At 35.7% G+C, this 22,014-nt stretch overlaps 4 protein-coding genes across 6 annotated transcripts in view; 1 reads left to right on the top strand and 3 right to left on the bottom strand.

Annotated features, from left to right (window-relative positions):
- Positions 1-645: 645 nt before the first annotated feature.
- Positions 646-3,397, bottom strand: LOC21408965 (E3 ubiquitin-protein ligase SINA-like 10). Of its 2 annotated transcripts, XM_024166755.1 has the most exons (3): positions 2,990-3,397; positions 2,501-2,888; positions 646-1,378 (listed from the first exon to the last, which is right to left on the bottom strand). In XM_024166755.1, the coding sequence occupies exons 2-3, from the start codon at positions 2,780-2,782 to the stop codon at positions 761-763; spliced, it is 900 nt and encodes a 299-aa protein (XP_024022523.1). In that variant the 5' UTR covers positions 2,783-2,888; positions 2,990-3,397; the 3' UTR covers positions 646-760. The 2 variants fall into 2 exon arrangements, with proteins under 2 accessions (XP_024022523.1, XP_024022524.1); XM_024166756.1 differs by having other exon boundaries at positions 646-1,298; positions 2,501-3,397.
- A 4,069-nt stretch (positions 3,398-7,466) lies between these two features.
- Positions 7,467-10,158, bottom strand: LOC21408964 (polyadenylate-binding protein 4-like). Its single transcript, XM_024166754.1, has 7 exons — positions 9,909-10,158; positions 8,989-9,298; positions 8,591-8,850; positions 8,220-8,492; positions 7,855-8,135; positions 7,707-7,752; positions 7,467-7,540 (listed from the first exon to the last, which is right to left on the bottom strand). Exons 1-7 carry the CDS (start codon positions 10,156-10,158, stop codon positions 7,473-7,475), a joined length of 1,488 nt encoding a protein of 495 aa, XP_024022522.1. The 3' UTR covers positions 7,467-7,472.
- A 1,384-nt stretch (positions 10,159-11,542) lies between these two features.
- Positions 11,543-15,245, bottom strand: LOC21408963 (protein CHUP1, chloroplastic). 2 transcript variants are annotated; one of them, XM_010099864.2, is made up of 5 exons: positions 14,958-15,245; positions 14,486-14,685; positions 14,265-14,377; positions 12,756-13,532; positions 11,543-12,672 (listed from the first exon to the last, which is right to left on the bottom strand). In XM_010099864.2, the coding sequence occupies exons 2-5, from the start codon at positions 14,628-14,630 to the stop codon at positions 11,773-11,775; spliced, it is 1,935 nt and encodes a 644-aa protein (XP_010098166.1). In that variant the 5' UTR covers positions 14,631-14,685; positions 14,958-15,245; the 3' UTR covers positions 11,543-11,772. The 2 variants fall into 2 exon arrangements, with proteins under 2 accessions (XP_010098166.1, XP_024022498.1); XM_024166730.1 differs by lacking the exon at positions 14,958-15,245 and adding an exon at positions 14,814-14,936.
- Positions 15,246-18,044: 2,799 nt separating this feature from the next.
- Positions 18,045-22,014, top strand: part of LOC21408962 (DNA repair protein RadA) — a 5,805-nt gene continuing 1,835 nt past the window's right edge. Inside the window, exons 1-10 of the mRNA XM_024166687.1 lie at positions 18,045-18,857; positions 19,016-19,071; positions 19,526-19,584; positions 19,753-19,824; positions 20,197-20,280; positions 20,596-20,703; positions 21,058-21,120; positions 21,212-21,292; positions 21,489-21,554; positions 21,720-21,875. Coding sequence (XP_024022455.1) covers positions 18,166-18,857; positions 19,016-19,071; positions 19,526-19,584; positions 19,753-19,824; positions 20,197-20,280; positions 20,596-20,703; positions 21,058-21,120; positions 21,212-21,292; positions 21,489-21,554; positions 21,720-21,875 — 1,437 coding nt within the window. The 5' untranslated portion in view covers positions 18,045-18,165. The remainder of the gene's footprint in view (positions 18,858-19,015; positions 19,072-19,525; positions 19,585-19,752; positions 19,825-20,196; positions 20,281-20,595; positions 20,704-21,057; positions 21,121-21,211; positions 21,293-21,488; positions 21,555-21,719; positions 21,876-22,014) is intronic.

The raw sequence follows: 22,014 nt of genomic DNA, 5'->3' as shown, positions 1-22,014 counted from the left end.
TTGTTCTTTTTTTTTTTTTTTTTTTACTATTTAGGTTACTATCCATGTCAAATTAAGCAAGATGGCTGTCTTGGAGATAGAAAAGATGCTCTACAATGAGATAGAAAAGATTCCTAAACACTCTTGGAGTCCCCAAAGATGATCCTTAACTTGCTCATTTGTTATTCCTAACTATTTGCTACTTTCCATGTCTTTTTTAGAACACAAAACACTGGTGACTAGTCAGTTTCGTACATGCAAATTTCATTTCAAAATATTACTTGATATCCAACATTCTAAACAGAGGGGTAAACCTTGCCTAGTTTTTTCTTTTTTTTTAAAGAAAAGAGATAAAACCTTACGGGTTATCGGATTAGAAGGACTATAGAATACATCCCTGTCCCCTGAATCTGAAGGAAGGCACATGCTTAATGCCTTATTTTTGGGCTGACAATCCTAATGTAATAATCCACCATATGCATACTCCCACACTCCTAATTCATACTTGGCTACAAGAAAATTTTCTTGAAATAATAGCATGGTTAGAAATCATAATCGCCTATAAGTTAACTGCATACTTTGAAATTATCAAAAAAGAAAAGAGAGTATTTGAGACCAAATCTCCATAGCTAAGATACCAGCATAAACAAAAAACTTCCATGGTCATTCAGAACTGCTACTAGTTATGTCATCCATATACATTTGCTGCAAAACAAAAATGTCTGTAGAACATCTGTAGAACGTGAAACTAAAACAAAATCCATAAGGGAAATCCACCGAGTCAGACGTCAGCACGAGATATGCGGAACAGCAACTCAAATTCCTCACCCCCTTCAAAATATCCACTTGGAACAAGAAGAAAGTCTCTGGTTGAAGGCTGGTAACCTACCCGGCTGCGAATGCTTTCTATTTTACACGAAAGCCTCAGTGAGAGTTGATCCCAGTGGACCCATTTGACAGCTTCAATCTTAAGTTCAATTGAGAAGGGACTGATAAACGTGTAAGGTCCTATCCGGCTAACACTGACCATATTCCCAATATCATGTTCGACATTGTCGACCAGAAATATGTCTCCATCACTCATTTCTTGAAGAACGCAGAACCTTTCGTCATATCTCAAGGTAATGGAGTACAACTTATTGTACCTGAAGCATGTGATAGAATCTCTATGTTGGCCGCTCAAGTGCATGGATAGCTGCATCAGTGGACCATAGTAGTTGCAGCCCTCGATTGGGCATGAACAAGGCCCGTATTTCAGATATTTGCATGATCCTCCAAGCGACTGGATAATTTTCTCGAGGATTTGGCAGCGCTTAAAGCTGGCAGATGGAGCACAAGATTTACATTTACTTGAAGACGAAGAGCAGCAACTATGGCAAGCTATGTGCTCATTCTCGCACTGTATATAATTGCCAAATAAGAACTCAAACCTCTTCCATTCTAAACACCAGTGCATACCAACAGGAACAAAGAAAACAATCAAGATTGCACAACACGCGATTTCACCAAACACAATCTTCTACAGAAATCAAGTAAGAACAGAGAACAGCAAATAAGAGAGAAAACTGGATTGAATAAACCTCAGCAGCCTTCTACTTCTTATCATTATTCGCCATAGAAAATAAAGAATTACACCCTTCTCTTAACTCTATCTTACAAACCCTTACAGAAAAAGAGAACTATAAATCTCACATAATAATCACTCAAGAACCCAAGTTTTTGGCGTAAAATAGCATCACTGCTGCAGAAGATGAAATACACGTCTCTCTTTCAGTCCTAGAGAGCAGGGGTTTAAGCTCTACCTCTATTCCCTTATAATCCTTTTATTTAAACAACAGAAAAAAAGATCCAAAATTTGTTGTTGATTGATTCATATTATAAAACCCGTCAAATATAAAATATAGAAAAGACAGAAAAAGGACATATTTAGTAAGTGATCCAAAGGATGTAATATTCGTGATAATGCATCGATTGTATGCAAATATTTTGCGCGCATTAGACGTGTGTAAATGTGTTATGTGTAAGTATTGAGCACGTATCTTATACATGTTTGTATAAGATTAGTATATATGCATAATTATAATTATATTTGTGGTTATAGTCTTCAAATGGGATAAAGATGGACAAAGTAAATTTCTCGTTTCCACAATTTGAAATAGAATTTTCTTTCAACAATATTGAAATTATCACATTCCCCGGTTGTATCTACCAACCAAATTCTTCAAAAAGTTTTAACCTTTTTTTTTTTTTTTTTACAAAAAAATGACAAAAACTAAAAATAAAACTAAATAGCACCCAATACATAACAAGATTGAAAGTGAAGAGACCCACATTCGTTGAAACACCAGAATATGATTATGAACCATTCCATCGACTATCAAATACATGACCGATTAAGCAATTGAAACAAAGATTACTTCAAAGATACCATATGTGTTATTTATGCATTAACTCTACCACTTATTCGCACATTTCAAAACCTCGTAACAAAGAAAAAAGGAATAAGTATAAAGATACATACCATATAGACAGTGTTGAAAAGTCTTTTGTGGCAATTGGAGCAATCGAAAAGTTTGAGATCTTGAAGAAAGAACTTCCGCTTGTTTTCTTTGTCTCCTTCATCTCCATCGTTATCGTCTTCTCCATCGTCCTCTTCATCATCATCTTCGTCGCCGTCGTCATCCTCTTCTTCTTCATCGTCGTCGTCATCGTCGTCATTATCATCTTCTTCATCGTCGTAATCAGCGTCCTCCTTCTGATCTTCAATTTCGACTTTATCGCCGTCCGTTTTGTTTACTTCCATTGCGCGTCGGAGCGTGTCTGCTGTTTCTCTGGGTCTGGAGAGCGAGGCTCGTCATCGCGGCCATATTCAATCACCTCTATCAAATTTACCATCCCTTTCTCGCTCTCTAAAAAAAGGGATTAAACCCAGAATGGGAAAGAGAAATTAAAGCGAAGTGGAAAACATAAAACATAACATTGATCTGCAAAATAATGGGAAGAAACATACAATTTTACCAGAGCTGATGATTTCGAGTAGAGAGAGAGAGAGAGCGAAAGAGAGAGAGAGAGAGAGGAGGAGGAGGATTTGAAAAGTTGAAGAGCTTTTTATGGGAAAAGGAAGTTTAAAGCGGGAAATTTTTCCCTCTCCCGCTTTCTAGTTCTTTCATTTAACAATTTTCTTTTCCCAAATTAATGTCACTATTTTCCCCTAATTTAGACGAGCCAAAGCTGAAATTTTTCATAATTTTCCGAAAAAATGCCCTCTTAAACCTCCAATTTCTGGATAATTGACATCCATTTAAAAAACTAGTGGGTCAATGTTATAAAAGAGGGGATGACTACGTACCGAACAGTACAAATACGTTATAGATATGGAATTTTGCTTTTTAAAACCGTTGGATTGAACGTCAAAGGCTTCAGATCACGGTTTCATGGAAACAAAAATAGACATTACTTCATTTGATGAAAATCTATTCTTACCCTAATAAAAAATAAATAAATAAATAAATAAAAACTCCGAGTGGAGGAGCTGATGAGATTAACAGTCGGAAGGGGCGGAGGAACTTGCGACGAGGACCGGACCTCCGTCGCAATGGATCGCAATAAAACCGCGATCTCCGTCGCAATGGGTCGTGATTTCCGTCGCGACCCATGGTGGTGGAATGCCATCCACTCACACGGCCATCGCGATCTAGGCGCTGCAGGCGACCCCTCCCATTACTCCAGCGGCAGGGAACGTGTTCAGATCTTAGATTTGAGTTTTTTTTTTTTTTTATCTCTTAGGGTTTTCATAACTCTGGTGCGGGTGGGGACATCCATCTAATGGTGAGCTCATTCAATTTCCACCGCCTTATGGTATTGTAGCATTTCCCATATATATATATTTATATATATATTTGGGCTAACAATTTTGTCAAACACCTGCTCCTTATATTAATTGAACTTAACATGGATAACATTTTCCCGTTTTTATAATCAAAATTTAACACATACCAAATTCATAAACTAGTGGTAGTAAATAACATAATTATTTAGAACTACAATTATGATAGGGAAGACTATTTTGCTCCAAATAACAAAAGAAAAAAAAATGACTCTTTTACTTTACAGGTAGAGATTGTGTTTGGGTCATTAAATTATTTTTTCAAGGACTTGATTTAGAGTATAAATAAGTTTACGTACGATGTAAATTTTTAATACGCATATTTAATCGTTAAAAAAATAATTGAGTATTTAAAAATAATAATTCTTAGCGATGGAGTAAAAATATATGTCGTACTATAAAAATTTCCTTATTTTATCTTATTAGTAAATAACATGTTCTTACAATAATGCGTTTGTCTTTCCCAATTTACTCTTGTTCTTAATTACGGCTAATAGTAGTTTTGAAATTAAAAAATAATAATAATATCCATAGACCGGTTCATCCTATTCAATATTAATTCACGATAAAGAAGTGCTCCAAATTTTGAAAACCATAAATCCTATAAGAGCATATTAGTGAGCCAGCCATACTTGCTCTAAAATCCTAATCATATTTTATTTTAAAACAAGTGAAAGTTCAAACATGAAACAACTCAATAATATGTACCAATATAAAATAAAAGGAAGAGTCATGCACTCAAAAAATTTAATGCAACATTTTGGCGCGTTTTTTTATTTTTGGCCAACTTGCATGGGCTTGTTTTGTTAAGTATTTTTATTAGTTGGTAATTTATTAATAATCTTGTGAAAATTTAAAAAATAAGTTCAAGAAAATTTCAAGTTGCAGATCACTTTCATAATTGGAGTTGATGGAGGATTTGAATTCATGTTGCAGATTACGTGAAGATATTTTGCTTGGAGATTAAAATAATTCTAGAAGAAGACGTGGAGTTAGATTCGAAGTTAAAAAGAAGACGTAGAACATAATGAGTTGTTTATTGTCTGGGCGTGGCTTCACAAATGTAAGTGTGTGTACCGAATTGCGGTACCATATTATGTGTTTATTTACTTTTTACATTTTATTCTGCTTGAACAACTGAACGTAATTAATCCAAAACTCGTTTAATCAATCAGTGTTCCAATATTATTTGTGACACTTTACGTAAAATTAGATCTAACATCATTGGAATAGACTTTATTGGTTTTTCTAGACTAGCCGAACTACGATCCTCTCCAAATATTATTATCATTATGGAGTACCTTAATTCTTTACAAGGTGTATTGCTCCAAAAAAAAAGAAAGAATATTCTTATAAAATAGGAAAGAACAATAATTTGACTGTACTAGGAAAAACCGTCGAAATCCATTCCATTATACTTCTCCACCATTTTTTTCATTATGACTCACCCTTCTTCAAAGGTTCTGCTTTATAATTTCTCATGATCTTCTTCAACACCACAAGGAATCTACAGATATTAGCGGTTGTTGTGTTATTATGTAAACATTGTACATCTTCTTTTTCAAGTTAAACAAAAAAAAAAAATACACACGTACAGAAATACATAAGCCAGATAAACTATTTATTCCGAGCAAGAAAAAAAAAAAAAAAAAAAAAAAAAAAAAAGAGCCTGATAAACTATTAGTAAGACAAAATGACTACAAGTCTTAAATCATGCATATACGATGAAGGGAACCTGACCTATTCATGCATGCCTAAGATAGATGGTATATAGAACAACGTCAATGTTTTAGGTTTGAACAACAAAAATATGTCAAACAATAAAAGCAGGCAAAAGAATAAAGGGCGCTAGAAAGCTTATAAAAACAAAAGAAAACTTCTCCCGTCATTGATTATATATTTTATTACTTTTTTTTAGAACAGCACACTAGGCTCTTTTATATATCTTATTTAGAGCCCGTTTGGTTGGAGGATTCGTTCTCTGATTCGAATCATGATTTATGGTTCGATACAGTATTTTCTCTCACAAAAAATACACGTAAATAAAAAATAATTATAATCTTATGATTCTAATCCATGAACTAAACGGGCTAACGTTATCTACATAATAATAATAATAAAAAAACTAAGAAAGAAAGAAATTAAAAAATAAATACCTGATCAGGAGGCCCATGGAAAAACTTTTAATGAAATTGTTATGTGAATGTTGATGGTATTGGTACATAACTTATTTATAGTCGGACAATCCTAATCCTAGTTCAAGTTAAAGCCCTAATCATAGTGAAACTTCAGGCCATTTTCCCTAGACGACGTATTTTAACTGTAAGTCTTACGACCTGGCAAAATCACCTAAAGACGTCGACCAAACGGGAAACGAACACAAAAATGGGGGGGAAAAAAGTAAACTTAAAGCGGAAATGAATAAAACGACAGAGCGTTTTGAAAGGAGAAACCAAAAGAGTAACATAAAGAATAAAAAAAAAAAAGGAAAAAGGGGCGACAAAAAAAGAAGAAGGAAAGAACACTAACGACTGAAATGTATAAAAAGAAAAAAAAACACATTAAATTGGGAAACGACAGAACATTTGGACACCAAATTGACAAAACATTGAAAATAACGACAACTGCCATGTAAATATCCCAAACGACAATAAATTGGTAAACAATAAGAGAAAAGAAACGACAAGAACCGCAACACATTCCCTTTAGGTCAGATTCTAGAATTATAGGGCATGTTTGTTTAACTGTATTATATAATAATATAATATTTAGTGTAATTATTTATTATATAAATTAATATGAATAGTAAATTAATACAATTTACGTTGTATTATTGAATATGTCTCATTTTTTACGTATTGTATTACATTATTTTATAGTGGATTAATAATTCATGTTAGGGTTGGGCACGATTAAAGGTCAGATCGGATCGGATTGATATAGGATCATGTTGGAGCCTATAATTGTTGAAAAAATTTAAGGGGCACAATACAAATTTTATATTTTTTTTAAAATTATATTTTGACCCCAACAATTTATAAAATTACACATTGACCTCAACATTTTTATAAAATTTCATTTTGACCCCAAATTTTTTAAAAATTACATTTTGACCCTAAAATTATTAAAATTTTACATTTTGACCCCTCATATAATATGTCATTACCCCAAACATCGTATTATACTATGATGATAAAACACAATACAATACAATATAAGTTACCAAACACGATCATAATATATTTTATATAAATATATATATACACACCTTTAGGCTCAATTTTCAATGGTTACATTTGTAAAGGCGGTTACCATCAAATTAATATAGAAATTTGATGATATGATGTGATAAGTATTCGATGGTCTTGTTATAATCTAGACTTGTTTATACATTTGTTTCAATTAATCCTTGACACCCTCTTTTGGGGGTCACATGAAAAATGGCAGTAATTTAGAATGAAAATGATCAGAGATGAAAATGAGGAAATGTTTATTTTGTGGGCATTCATCAAATAAAGGAAAAAAAAAAAATCTCCAAACTGTATATCATTTACAGAAAACAGTACTTAACACTCAAAGATACTATAAAATGAGATAGAAAAGATTCCTAAACATTGTCTTGGAGGTCCCACAGATGATCCTTAACTTGCTCCCGGTGATATTCAGAACTAAAGACTGTCATAAAAAGAAAGAAAACAAGAAGAAACCATCAGTGAATACATAAAGAAAGTTACAAGCTAATACGTTTGAAGCATATCTTAGGAATTATCCTTTTTCACTTTAAGAGTAAATAAAATTCACGAGCAAACAATAAAAAAAGAGCGAATAAAGTTCAACATACAATTCTGGAAAGTCTGATCATCCAGCTGCAGTTGTGTTCCTGGAACCTGCGGTTTCATTTCATGAAGTTTACTAAATACAAAGCCTGCTGAAAGCAAAACGATCTGTGGTTTTGGATAAAACAGTTGGCAAATAAAACAGTTACTTACATATGTGTACCACTGATTCAGGAGATCCTGCAGCAACAGAAATGGATACGATGCACCAGCATCACCGCCAAAATAGCCGATTGGTTGGTATTGAAAAGAGTGTGCAAGAGAGGTAGGAATGTAGGCGCAACTGAGAAAAGGGGCAGGAGCAGAATCAGCCAGATTTTCAGGCGAATCTCTTGAGGAAGATTCAGCACGGATGTAATCTTCCGACACCATGTTGCAATATTCTCTATTTGGAGCCAAAATCAAGCGCAAATGCCTTCCTTCTAAGACGGTCCCTGAGTGAGAATTAATTGTGTGAGAGAGAGAGACAGAGAGAGAGAGGTAATGAGGCTCAATGAGATTTGAACTCGATGTTATACCATTAAGTGAGTGCAGAGCCTTCTTTGCTTCCTCTTGGGCGGAGAAACAAACAAAACCATATCCCTTACTAGTGCCATCAGTGAATCTCATCACTCTAACTGATATCACTTTTCCACAGCAACTGAAATGATCTCTCAGTTTGGTGTCATTCACCGATAGGTCAAGGTTCTTAACACACAGATTATTTGTGTCCTTAAACTTTTCAAATTGGTAGTTGATCATCTTCTTTTCAACTTTTATCTGAGCCGTTTCAATGACCAAATGCTTTGACCCTAATCCATAGATAATTTGACACCGTTTGTCAGTGAAGTGTATATTTATATATTCTTTTATTATTCAACGAAGAAGTTTCAAAGTCAATTGTGGTTACCAAGCAGCAAGCCGTTCAGATGCTCCACAGCGTTCTTAGCCTCTTTCAGGGATTCAAATTTGACAAAGCCAAAGCCTCTTGAATTGCCATTGCCATCCTTCAAGAGGTTCAGACTAGAAACCTTCCCAAACTCAGAGAACAGCTCTTGTAGGAAATCCTCAGTTATATCATAATCAAGGTTCTTGAAAAACAGATTGGTTGATGCTCGTTCTTCATTTGTTTTTGTCCTCACACTTCTCTTGACAAATTTGGAAACATGTCTAGGGAGAAGCATACGAATTGGAAATCAATTGCAATATCAGAATTTGTAAACCAAATAGATGAACATTCATGACTATTCATAATGAGGTATGGCTCAGAATAAAGGAAAGAGGGAGGAGGAGACCAAGAGGGCTTACAACTTTTTTCCTTGCACGGTCGAATTATGGAGAGCAGTGAGCGCAGCCATGGCAGAGTCCTCTGAATCAAAGCAGACAAACCCGAAGCCCTTGCTTGTCCCATTTTCTTTAGAAACCTTGCAAGATAGTATATTCCCAAATTTGCTGAACATGCCTTGCAATTTAGCACTTGTCATTGAACTGTCAAGGTTCTTCACAAAGAGATTGCCAACTTCAGTCTTTCTTGAAAGAGGGTCTCTTTGAGACCACATTACCCTCATGGGTCTTCCCTTCAACTCAGTGCGGTTTAGACATTCTATAGCTTTAGACGCTGATCAAAACAGATAATAGAATAGACTTATATGAAATCAAGCAGAGGCCAAAAAAAAAAAAAAAAAGCTAAAGAAAAGCTCAAGTACAGAAATTTTTAATTGGTAACTAGAAATCTTGCGGAAAAGAAAGTTCACTTGAAGAATGGTGAGAAAAATGAACCACGCAAAAGAAGAATCAAAACCCCCCCAAAAAAATTCAAAGAAATTACTGTCCGTCATTGAATAAACACCTAAGAAAACAAAGAAAACAAGGAAATAAGCAAACGCCAGGGAAAAAAGAAAATACACAGAGAGAAACAAAACCCCAAAAAGGCGAAAAATTCAAAGAAATTACTGATAGCGTAATTCATCGTTGAACAAAAACCTACTAAAAAAGCCCCAAAAAGGAGCAAACTTTAAAGAAACAGCTAACTCATAGTAAAAAAAAAAAAAAAAAAAACCCAAGAAATTACACACAGGCAGAAACAGATGAGTTGAATTAACCAGACTGAGAAAAAAAGTTAATCAAAATGAAAACGCAAGAAAGAAAAGAAAATTGTATCACATTGCACAAAGTGAAATACTGAATCTGAGAAGCGAAATTGGGCATAGGAAGGAAGTGATTATTACCGTGAGAGTGGGAGAAGAAGTCGACGTAGGCGTAGCGAAGGGATTTTCCCGTGCGGAAGTCTCGGCAGAGGCGGATGGAGGCAATGGGACCCATGAAGTGGAATGTGGATTCGAGGTCTTTCTCGGTGACTCGCGGGTTAAGATCACCCACGTACAGTGACACCTTCCCAGTCCCAGGAGAGTACGGCGTTGATGCCGTCGTTGGTTGGGGTCGCCTTGACGGCGGTGCAGCGGCCGGTTCCGCCACCATTTTTGCTTTCTCGGAACCCAAGAAGCTCACAGAGAAACGAGAGAGAGAGAGAGAGAGAGAGAGAGAGAGAGAGAAACAGAGAGAAGGAGAGAGAGAGATGTTATGTTTGTTATAACGGTAGAGTAGTCTCTGTTGATTTCTATTTATATAAGCTCTGAGAGAGAGAGAACTTGGTTTTCAGAGCCGGCGTTTTGATCGCCTGAAAGTGGCTATTTGTGTCGTATGAACGTTAAGGGCGGGAAAGTTAACTAAAATAAGCATTTCTTGATTCTTTCTTTCTTGGGTCAGCTACAGGCCCACAGAAATAGGAAGCCCAACTCTAATTGAGATATGGGAAATAGTAGGAAATAGGCCGATATGAAAAGTTTAAGAAAATATATAGACCAATTTTTAGTTATAAAAATTAATAGATTATAATTTATCAAGTTATGGTTCATAACCAGATAAGTTATGGACAAACTTGTCAAGTTATGGTTCATAACCAGATAAGTTGTGGACAATAACTTGTCAAGTTATGGTTCATAACCAGACAAGTTATGGACGAAAACAGTAATTTGGCCTGTTTATTAACTTATGTAAACTATTGGCTTATTAATTTTAATTCATCTCAAGTTTTTGCCTATTTTCTTCTTTCTCCCTTGAGATATTTAGGCCCATATTTTTAAGGTTAGATTTACTTTTATCACTATTACAAAATATATCAAAATAACATTATTTAAGTTTTGTACTTTAACTAAAATTATACTTGTAATTTTATGTATTTAATTCAATATTTTAGATTTTATAAGACGTTTTGTGGTTTTTCATTTATATATTTTTAATTTTTAAATATTTTTGATTGTGGTATTTTATACAATAATTTATGTTTCTTGATATATTTTAATCTAAGTTCAAAACCTATGGTATAGTGCCCACTCCAATTTTTCCTTATAACGGCCCGGCCCACTACTTTTCTTCCTTTTTTTTTTCCTTTTTCAGATTAAGGCATTATTGAAGAAAAATGTTGTTGACACTAGTATTGAAGAAGTTGCTTCTGAAAATGGCCAAGAATTACGTTTTTTGAAAGGTTTCAATGGAAAACTTAAATTGAAATTTGTGAAAAACAATGTAAAAAAAATTAAATTGTAATTCAAACTTTTCGACGGAATCTAAGGCCTCGTTCATTTCACCGATTCGAATTTTCAGTTTTAGGTTTCTACAGTAAAAAGCTCTCAGAAAATGTCACATCTAACTTTTTCTACTACAGTGAAAAGCTCTAAAAAAATGTCACATCTCAGCTCAAATTGAAAACTCGAATCCGCGAAGTGAACGAGGCATAAATATACTTGAGTGGAAATGAAAATTTGGGTCGCAATAAATGGTGTAAATCAAATCCTTAATACTCTGGAAGAAAAAAAAAATCCTAAATACTGATTATTGAACTTACATGTAAAGAACCTTATCTTCAAATATACTATAGAGTGGGACCAACAACTAAAAACAATCATCACTCACTGATCAAGAAGCTTTCTTCTTCTGTAAAAGTGACTCTCCAATACATTTCTATGTGTATATATGCTAAAACAGTCATATACAAACAGGCAAAGTGTAAATATCGTTAAACAGAACTTCTTGTCAAAAAGAACTATAAGAAGCTGATTTTCTGTGCAACTTGAGAGACCCACGACGAGACCTCCTTAGAGCTTCTGCATATTTCAAAAGCTCAGACTTATCAGTAGAATCTGAATGCTTTTCAATTTCATCTTTTGCAGTTGAATCATTAGTTGGGTCATTGGCAATTTCTCCGCCCAAAGCAAAACTCTTGTACACATAAGAGGACCCCACATCACTATTTCTCTGCACACTTTGTACATCCACAACTTCTCTTTCCTTCAAGCTCCTTAATCTGGATAGGTCCAAAGAAGGCCTAGACAAATTCTGAGATGAAGTTCGAAATCTATTATCCTCTGCCACAGCGTAGTCTCCTGTTAGTGTACTTGGGATGTACCGTGGTGAATCTCCATCTTGTTCAACGGATTCAGGTTTATGATCTCCTGACAAAACCTGGCTACTATGATGACCGTCTCTCCCCCGGACAAGTTTCCTGAGCTTGTTGAAGAACTTCTTCTTGCTTGAAGTGTTGGTTTTGGCGGCAGATGAATTATCCAAAGACGATTCATCTAAGTCCACGGAATCTGTGAACGAAGCTTGGGATGATGACCATCGGTCAGAATCGAAATCCATAATGCTGATCCCCTTTTCCCCTATCCCTTCTGTATTGGCATATTCCAGTATCAACTGCTTTGCCTTCTCCTCAGATTTCGGGCTTAATGTTTTGCTTAGGTCCCTTGCAACCATTTTGCCAGTTGCAGGCTGATAATCCCGCAGCTCGTATCTTAAACAAGCGTTTATCCACCGGAGATAAACTAATTCTTCAATATCTGCACATCTGTCCGCTTTAAGCTGCTCGATTTCCTGCCTCAAATCCTCGTTTGCTTGTCTCAAACGCACGCTTTCCTCTTTCAATGCATCTGTCTACAACAAACATATGCTCTAAATATGTGAAATGGATTCAGGAGTAGTGACAAGAAGAAGAAAATGAAACAGACAATAATTACCTCAGGATCTTCAAGAACATAATTTGCGAGTATCTTTGTGGACTCCAACCTCTGAGCCAATTCAGAATTTTCGAGCTGCAACATCAAATTAGACTTCCTCAGCTCTTCAATCTCACCCTCCAAGTCTTTTATCCTTTTCAGCTTCAACTGAACATCAGAGTTACTTGCAAGAGACTTGTATTCCTCGTCTTGCATCTTCGCAACTCTTTGCTGAAGATTTAAGATCTGTTCCTTGTTCTGTTCAGCTTCAAATCTCAGTTTCTTCTTAAGCAGCTTGATTTTTGCTCTTGCAGCCTCGAGTTCAGTCACAGCGTTAGCGTGGCCAGCAACTTGTGCCTCCAGTCTTTGGTTTTCCGCGTGCAAAGACTCAATCTTGAGACTAAAAAGCTTAGCCTCCATGTTGTTTAATTTTAAACGATTTTGGAGCTCCATGACAGTGGTCTCCTGCTCTTTAACGCCATAATACTCGAGTAACTGGACCTCAAGATTCCTCTCCCTCTCGCAAAGTAGCCTAACCATGTTCTGAAGGCGGTTGATCTCTTGTTCGTATTCATCCTTTTGTGCACTAATAAACACTTTCGGAGTCTTTACATCTGAACTAGTAGTATCCACATCCTCTGGAGAAACCCCAGCAGTGGCTCCAGCCAAATCAAATTCCTTCATGAGATCATTGAACTCCGGTAAGAGGAAACCCTCTCTGTCTTCGCTGAGCCGACTACACGGAGAGAGGCCAGCGATGGAATTCTCTCCAGTGAGTTTCTGCATGTATGGCTCTTCCTGGTATAAGAAAGAAACTATGATAAGCATCTGGGCCAGAAATTTGCAGAGCTTCCATCACATGTCAGGAGATTCTAACATGTAAAAATTGATTCTCATATTGGTTCATAAGAAAAGATCTCTAAAAATTGATTCTCATATTGGTTCATATGAAAAGTAAAAGGTCAAAAATAGAGTGGTCTATGCGTGATTCCCAAGCAGTACAAAGAAACAAAAGGAGCAAAGGTGAAGGATGGAAATTTTTAATACCGTGGGTTTGAAGACTTCATAACTCATAAGTTAGCAGTAATCTGACAAAAATCAATGGAAATTGAGTACTCATCAAGCATCTCATGCTCGAAAGAAAAGAATATTGTAGATTATTGACATTTCTATGATTTTTGTTTTCCCTTGACTGGAATTTAAAATTGTTAGTTCTTAGTTTCTTAATTAGCAATATAATTCTGCAAAAATAATAAATAAAAAAACCCTGCTTATTCATAGTAATCAGTCACATAACAAAAAAGAAAGAATAATAATAAGAAAAACTTTCATGAGCTTACAGAAATAAACAAATAAGTAATGTTTTTCAAAAGAAAAAAAAAACAAAAAAAAAAAAAAAAATTGATCATATCCATCAAAAATTACTTTTAAAATTAGAAATTACCGATAAAAAGATAACCGTTTACTATTAGCTGGACAGATTATTTTATTTTATTTTATTTTACAAGACTCAATCAAACAGAAACTTACATATTTTTCCGATGAAACCGAGGCAACACCGTAAGAACTGGCTCTTGTCTTCCTCGCATGAATCTCATCTCTCCGTCTAGCTTTCCCTCTTGAATCAACTTCACTTCCATGATCTAAAAGTATAATATTGATTCTAAGATTAGAAAAAAAGAATATATATATATATACACATATTATATATATAACAAATAAAACAGAAAAGTAAAGTAGAAATTCCAAACCTGAGGAGCGTGGCGATTTAGGAGGAGGAAGAGAAGGCTTGAGTCTTCTGGTTCTGAGGCGAGAATACAGAAAACTAGCGAAAGACAAAGCTAAAGCCACCCCAAATTTCAGTATAATTGGCTTTATGTCGCTTTTCTCTTTCATTTTTATTGCTCAAGATCTTTGATTATTCTATAACCTCTTCTTCTTCATCTTCCATCTTGGTCATCAGAAAGGAAAAATTGAAAATCAGAATACAAACAAAGCCCTTGACTTTGATTAATCATAACCCATCAATGATTGAACTCAAAGGTGAACAGAAAAATCATGTTTGGGAAAAACCCATACCATTATGCTGTTTCTGGATTAAAGAAATAATTTCTACAAGCCCATGAACAAGAGACTTTCATATGATCAATACCAGCAAAAGAATACAAAAAGTATGTGATATTTAACAAGTGGATCAAAAAGGATCAAAAAGACAGCAGCAACCTTTTGATTTTGTGTATGAGTTGTGATTCAGAGGAAGATTTGTTTGTCTCTTTCATATTACTCGGAGAAGAGATGAACAGGTAGTTGGTATAAACAAACATGTCAAAGGTTTCAACTTTCCTATCATAAAATGTGGACTGACATTGGCCATTAAAATTTGTCTTATGTCAAGGTGAACGTGACATGCGAAAATAGGCATGGGGAAGAGACTAGAGAGAGAAAGCATGAGAGAGAGAGAGGGAATGCAATTCGGATTCCTCCTAACTTCCAATTGGACATCTAGAGAGAGAGAACTGGTTGGGACACGCAATATGGGATCATTATAAAAGATATATACATATATATTTAGAATAATTAAGCGGCAATTGAAATGGATGGTCCTTAACTTTTTTTAAGGAGGTGATAATTTGGTTTCTATTTTTTAATTTTGATAAAATAGTCTTTAATGATATTAAATTAGTGCAATTAAGTTTGTTTTTTATCTAACTCTATTAAATTTTAAACTGTTTTATACATGTGATCTTTAACATGTCACTTTTATAATAAAGTTACAAAAATATCTCCCACATAAATCAACTCACTAATAATTAAAAACCAAAAACCAACAAAAAAAAAAAACAAGAAAAAAGAAAACTGGCTGGATCTCATCGGGATTTTGACCCAAACTCGCCGCCTAGTTGTTGCGACTTTCGTCACGGCAAGTCGTGATTTCAGTTGAGACGTCGCGGCCACCGTCACGATGTCGGGGGTCGCGAATCACGATGAACTCTGTGACGTCGATAGTGGCGAATCACTTCAAAATCGCGACGGCCACAACGAATCGCCATGAAATCCGCCGCATAGGGACATGTCTTGACGAAATCGCGCCGATCTCCTCTACGGGTCAATGAGAATCGCGATCTTCATTGCGATGAAATTCATCGTGCGTTGGGTGTTGACGAAATCACGCCGATAAGACTTTAAATAGAAAAAACATGTGGTAGGGCTCTGAAATATTTGGCCAATCTCATGTGTTTTTTTTATTTATTTATTTTTTCTTGACGAGGACCACATGTATAAGTTTTGGTCTTGGTTTATTTTTTACCATCATGCCAAAAGCAAGTAGTGTTGGATATATACCACAACGTAACAGTAAGAATATCTTTCATTCTTCGCCTTTTAGAATCCGTTTAAGCTTTTAGACTCCACAAACTCACTTTAGGTATTGTGTCCAACCAAAGGATTTGTGATGATATAAGTAAAAATTAGGTCTATTTTTCGAGTACAATTGAATCAAGTCCTCTTAATTTTACTAGTAAATCTTGAAATTTCTAAAGTTATAATAGAGAAGGAGCGGAATGATACTAATTATTCTCTAAAAGAAGTAGTATTCCATATATATATATATATATATATATATATATATACATACGGTGTTTTACTAAAAAAGAAACAGTATCGTTTAACCTTGTTGAGAGTCGGATTTTTAGACGGTAAAAATAAGCGTGTAAAATACGGTATTCTAACATAAAGAAAAGTTAAAAAAGTAGCAACTAATTAAGAACGTGGCCAAAGTTGGCAAAAAAATCACACTTTCCGTCATGAATGGGAGGCCGTTGACAATAAGGGGCGGACCGGAAGTTGCTGCCGGCATTTAAGAGAGAAGTCAATCTTTTTTCTTTTGGGACGAAGATGAAGATGGTTTTAGTTCTCTGCTTCAGCACTTATTTTCTCCAACTTGATATGTGGGGTCATCTCTAATCCAATTAAATGCAGCCCTTGGACTCTCCCCTTTTTTTTTCTTATCAGTTTATCAGTTTATGAGTTTATGCTTTTTTTTTTTCTTTTTGTCCTTTCATTTAAAAAAAATAAAAATATCCTTGCTTTGATATTTTATCAAAATATTATTTTTTATACGATCACATGATTTACACATAATTAATTTCGTTAAAAAATAATAAAACTAGACAAAAAAATTATACTAATTTAATGACGTTAGGGATTATTTTATCAAAATTAAAAGCATAAAAATTAAAATGTTAAAGAGATTAAAATCATCTGTGTCAATTATCGATAATTAAAATAATTAGGTGGTTTGGTTTTCGCAACATTTATTTAGTGGTTTAGACTCTAATATATTTGTTACAGTTCCATCGCTCACAAATCGCAGTCTGGATTCTGTGCAGGAAGGAATGGGGTGCTGGGGCGGCGGTCAAAGGTCAACCACTGTGGAATAAACATTTTTTTCCAAATAAAAAAGTAATAGTTGTTTGATAATTCATGAAAAGGAAAATGTTGATCATGATGTGAAAAGAAAATGTTTGTTTTTTGTTTTTTTAATTGAGTTAAATTTAGTCTAAATTTTCTAAAACGAAAACCTAAACAAAGAAACGTGGTTCTGACTTCGAATGAAGCTGAACACCTGTACATAATAATACTAAACAATAATAATCATAAATAATAGTTCTGAATGATGCTGAACACATGCACATGCCAACTAAACCAGCCCCTTGGCCCTTACCACCAACTCTGGAACTTTTCAATTACAATAATAGGGTTGTTTAGTTGGAGAATTCGTACTCTAATTTAAATTATTGTTCATAATTTATTACAGTATTTTCTCTCACAAAAAATACATATAAATTGAAAATAATTTTAATTTTATGATTATAATCCATGAACCAAACGTCTCATTAATAATTTTAGGTGAAAAAAAGGACGCAAAATATAATGTCATTTATACATTAAATTAATAACCCTTAGTTGTTCAAATTCAGAAAAAATAATGTGGTTCAGTTATTTCTTTTATGAGAAAAATAAAATGACAGTAAATTGCTTGATTATTCTTTTTTTTTCCTTTGAGAAATTGGTAATGATTAGTAGTATTTCATTGTTGCCCCCAATTGGTGATGATTAAGAGTGGCATTTTTATGAGAAATTAACGTATCCGAAGGCTGAAGAGTGAAGAAGAACTTAACTCTAAAAACGTTTAGACGTTTCGACATAAAAGGATGACAAACGACAACAAAACTTAAAAACTACAAGAAACGATAAAAGGATTTGAACTCTGTCCTGTCCCCTGTTCGAACTTGAACAAAAACCGAAGAAAAGTTACTACTGTCTTTTGAACTTCCCGGGTTCCGACATCTCGATTAAATCTCCGTTGAACCCTAACAACTGTCTGTCTAGGGTTTTAGTCTTCGTCGTCGTCTTCTTCTTCTTCTTCTTCATGCAAATTTCAGACATGAAAGCCCTCCGATCACTCTCTCTCCACAAACACTTTCTCTCTCCCACCATTCGCAACCCCATTCCAGACCCATTTCGCCTCTCCTCACACTCGCACTCCCCCACCCTCCAAAACGCCACATTTTCCCGCAACTTCCACTCCACAAGCTTTCTCTTCACATCCGACGCCCCAAACAGCCGAATCGACCCGAGCTCCGACGCAAAACCCCCCAGAGTCTGGACCGTCTTCGACCCCGTCTCCGGCAGAATCGTCACGCAGAAGGTCAAACACGGGGAATTACAGTCGGAAGGCGAAACCCAGAAGAGCTCGTCGGAGTCTGGAGATGCGGTTGGGGAGCATTCGCCGGAGGAGAGGAGTTATGGGAGTTTCAGAAAGGTGAAATCGGTGGGTTTGAGGGACGTAGTGGGGAACAAGAAGAAGGGGAGGGTGAAGACTTTGTGGGTTTGTTCGAGCTGCGGGCATACGGAGGGGCAGTGGTGGGGAATGTGCCGGTCGTGCGATGCGCCGGGGACGATGACGGAGGTTTTGGATGGGGATTCTAATGACGGGAAGATTGGTGGTGGGGTTTCCGAGAAAGTTGGGTCTTGGCTTCCCAAGAAGGAGGGTGAGGTGCTTCCTATTCGGCTTAAAGACGTGCAACGTGGTATTAGTAATCAAGAATGGCGGTTTCCCTTGTAAGTTGTTGCTTATTTTTTGTTTTTGTTTTTTGTTTTTTTTGTGTGTGTAGAAGAGTCATCTTTTGTTTACATTGATTTGGTTTTGCTTCGTAGATGCATGGTGGGTTCTTTCTTTACCATGTTTTATGTTCTTAATCAGTGTTGTTGATGCTTAGGCCTGGACTTTTCGGGAATGAAGTTGCTAGGGTGCTTGGTGGTGGTCTTGTTCCAGGTCAGGCCCAAGTTAGTTGTTTATGCAACTATTTTGTTGATTCTTTAGATTAGCTTTTTTCCCCCCTCTTAAGTCTGAAGGTAGATCAAGATCAATATGACTCGCTCTTTGTAAAGATGCAGACTCATAAATATCATTTGTGAGCCATCATGTCTAAACATGAAAAAGCATGGGCAGTGTTGCTGGGATGTTTTATTTATTTATTTACTTATTTTTCTGGATTTTCTGGATTTGATTCTTGATATTCAGTGGATTCGCATTGAATAACAGATGTTTTAGGGACAGTTTGTATTGTTTCAATGCATGGCACCCCTGAATTGTTTTAGGGACACATTGATCTTGCATTCTATATTACAGGCTTGCAGCTGTTGCAGTTACTCTTGTTACAAGATCTTGGTATGGACTTTCATGTGTTCAGTGCCAACATTTAGATTATTTCGTTTTCTGTTTGAAGGTTGTTTGGTTTTGGTTGGTGGTGACCCTGGTGTTGGCAAGAGCACACTCTTATTGCAGGTAGTAATTTGCTGTAATATTTTATCTGGTCTTACTTTGTAGCATTCACTCACCTTTCCATTCCTCGGTATATTTTGTTTCTGAAGGCAAGTTCAACTTCTTGCTTGTTTTTGCATTCATGATTCTATTCTCATGTCATATGATACTCTTGGATCTGATTTTATGAAGGTTGCTGCCTTAATATCTGAAGGGTGTGATTTTGGTGGACCAGCCCCAGTAGTATATGTCTCAGGTGAAGAGGTGAGCATTTTATTATCCTAGTAGTTACTTGCTTTGAGACTACCCTCACATATTGCTATATCATTCTTCCTGATTCTTTAATCTTGCATGGGTAACTAAAAGTTAGATGGCCTGCGAACAAGATGCTAGAAATCAATATTCAAGACTCACAAGACTTTAAATAATTTTGCTGAACAATGGTGTTGACTTTGATTAGGCGTATATCAAGTCTGCTTAAGAGATCTGCAATAAGGCTGGTTTTATCTATCTTATGTAGTCTTGAAGGTGTCTGGTGATATGTCAATTTTATACTTTCCTGATGGACAGAATATCACTTTTGTCATATCTCTAGCAATATAATGTTGGTTAATTCACTTTGCTGCTTGTTGACAGAGTATTGAGCAAATTGGAAACAGGGCGGACCGTATGGATATAAAAACCGAGGAGCTATTCTTATATTCGAGTACTGACATTGAGGTCCATACTTCTAGTTATGTTTTTAGACCTTTTCTTTTTTCCATTCACATTACCACTGTACTTGATTTGCTGTTATATCGGATACTTCTAGTTATGTTTTTAGACCTTTTCTTTTTTCCATTCACATTACCTCTGTACTTGATTTGCTGTTATTTCGTGGTATCCTTTTTACTACATTCCCTGTTGAATATGTGGACACACTTGCACCATTTTTTAGTTGAATCAACTTGTAGAGCATGTTCCCTTACCTTCTTGACCTGGAACAGTCAATGAGGTAAAATTGCAAACGTAATTGGTGAGTTTGCCTTCTTTCAGGACATAATACAGAAAGCTCACATTCTGTCACCTCGGGCTTTGATCATTGACTCAATACAAACAGTTTATTTAAACAATGTGACTGGAAGTGCTGGAGGGTTATCCCAGGTTGGACTTCTTACTTGTAGCGTCTGTGAATGACGTGATTCTATTTCGTGAGGCTTGATGCTTGCAATTGCTTCCCGTACTAACCATCCTCTGGGATGTTATATGAGATGACACTTCTATATATTTGAAACAACTTCTTCTTCTGAGTTACAAACAGGCATTCCTCCTGTTTTGCATCTGAATGTCCACACTTTTGATTATTAGGTTCTCCACTCTAGGTGTTTATCTTGCAATATAAAATTGTATATGGTTGTTATGCTAACGTCAAAGAGCACTAAGTACACATTTTTGTTGCACGACTATATCATGGTTTCTTTATTGCAGATGTGCTGATGTTGTTTAATTGCATATCAGGTAAAAGAATGCACATCAGCTTTGCTGCGTTTTGCCAAGAAGACCAACATTCCTGTTCTCTTGGTGAGGATCCGCTGTCAATGTGAATCTTGTGATTTCTTTTCATAAATCATGGCCCTCTTGTTTACATTTTCCCTTTTTATTTGCCTTGCAGATTGGACATGTTACAAAATCTGGAGAAATAGCTGGACCCCGCGTCTTGGAGCATATAGTGGATGTTGTTTTATATATGGAAGTTGGTACCTTGAACATTTCTTGTACTGGATGATTGGGAATGCTTTTGCAAATAGTTTATTAGCTCCTTTTTTCTCTTTTCCCCTTCTTCCTTTCATTGGACCTGGACCTTTTTATTACATCTTTTGTGTTAGCCATAGCAAATTCTGAGTTAAATATTCTGATTGATGACCATGATTTATTTTATATATCCACAGGGAGAGAAGTACTCGTCTCATCGTTTACTTCGATCTGTCAAGAATCGTTTTGGATCCACGGATGAGGTATGCATTTCTTGTGAGATTACATCCAATATAAGAAACTGCACTGATATGGCTGCTCCTTGAACCTAGAAGTTATCTGCGTTAGTTACGAGTCCTGCAAAATGTTTATGAAGGTATCAGAACCAAAATCACTTTCTTAAACAATATGATTATTTGTGTTGTCAGCTTGGAGTATTTGAGATGTCGCAAAGTGGACTGCAAGCAGTTGTAAATCCTAGCGAGATGTTTCTAAGTGAGGAATATGCAGGGTCAGAAGTTTTAGCTGGCTTAGCTGTTGCTGTTACTATGGATGGATCTCGGAGTTTTCTCATTGAGATTCAGGTAGCTTTTTGTTGGCTTCGTGTTTGTTCCTTTAGAATATGTAACTAACACTCTGAAATGACAAGTTCAAAATAACTGAAATGAAGTCTCTTTTTTTTTTTTTTTTGGGGGGGGGGGGGGGGGGGGGGGGGGACAAAAG

The sequence above is a fragment of the Morus notabilis genome, unplaced genomic scaffold, assembly GCF_000414095.1.
Source record: "Morus notabilis unplaced genomic scaffold, ASM41409v2 Scaffold307, whole genome shotgun sequence".
Classification (NCBI taxonomy): domain Eukaryota; kingdom Viridiplantae; phylum Streptophyta; class Magnoliopsida; order Rosales; family Moraceae; genus Morus; species Morus notabilis.
The sequence above is the reverse complement of the archived record's forward strand: the minus strand, read 5'-3'. Positions and strand labels throughout refer to the sequence as shown.

Coding starts and splice junctions, on each gene's coding strand:
- LOC21408963 (XM_010099864.2), bottom strand. CDS start 14,630: ATGAAAGAGAAAAGCGACATAAAGCCAATTATACTGAAATTTGGGGTG. Junction 13,533..14,264: donor CGGTTTCATCGGAAAAATAT/GTAAGTTTCTGT, acceptor TTCTTATACCAG/GAAGAGCCATACATGCAGAA. Junction 12,673..12,755: donor ATGTTCTTGAAGATCCTGAG/GTAATTATTGTC, acceptor TGTTTGTTGTAG/ACAGATGCATTGAAAGAGGA.
- LOC21408965 (XM_024166755.1), bottom strand. CDS start 2,782: ATGGAAGTAAACAAAACGGACGGCGATAAAGTCGAAATTGAAGATCAG. Junction 1,379..2,500: donor TTTTCAACACTGTCTATATG/GTATGTATCTTT, acceptor AATTATATACAG/TGCGAGAATGAGCACATAGC.
- LOC21408964 (XM_024166754.1), bottom strand. CDS start 10,158: ATGGTGGCGGAACCGGCCGCTGCACCGCCGTCAAGGCGACCCCAACCA. Junction 9,299..9,908: donor CTTCTTCTCCCACTCTCACG/GTAATAATCACT, acceptor TGTTTTGATCAG/CGTCTAAAGCTATAGAATGT. Junction 7,541..7,706: donor TGATCAGACTTTCCAGAATT/GTATGTTGAACT, acceptor TTTTTATGACAG/TCTTTAGTTCTGAATATCAC.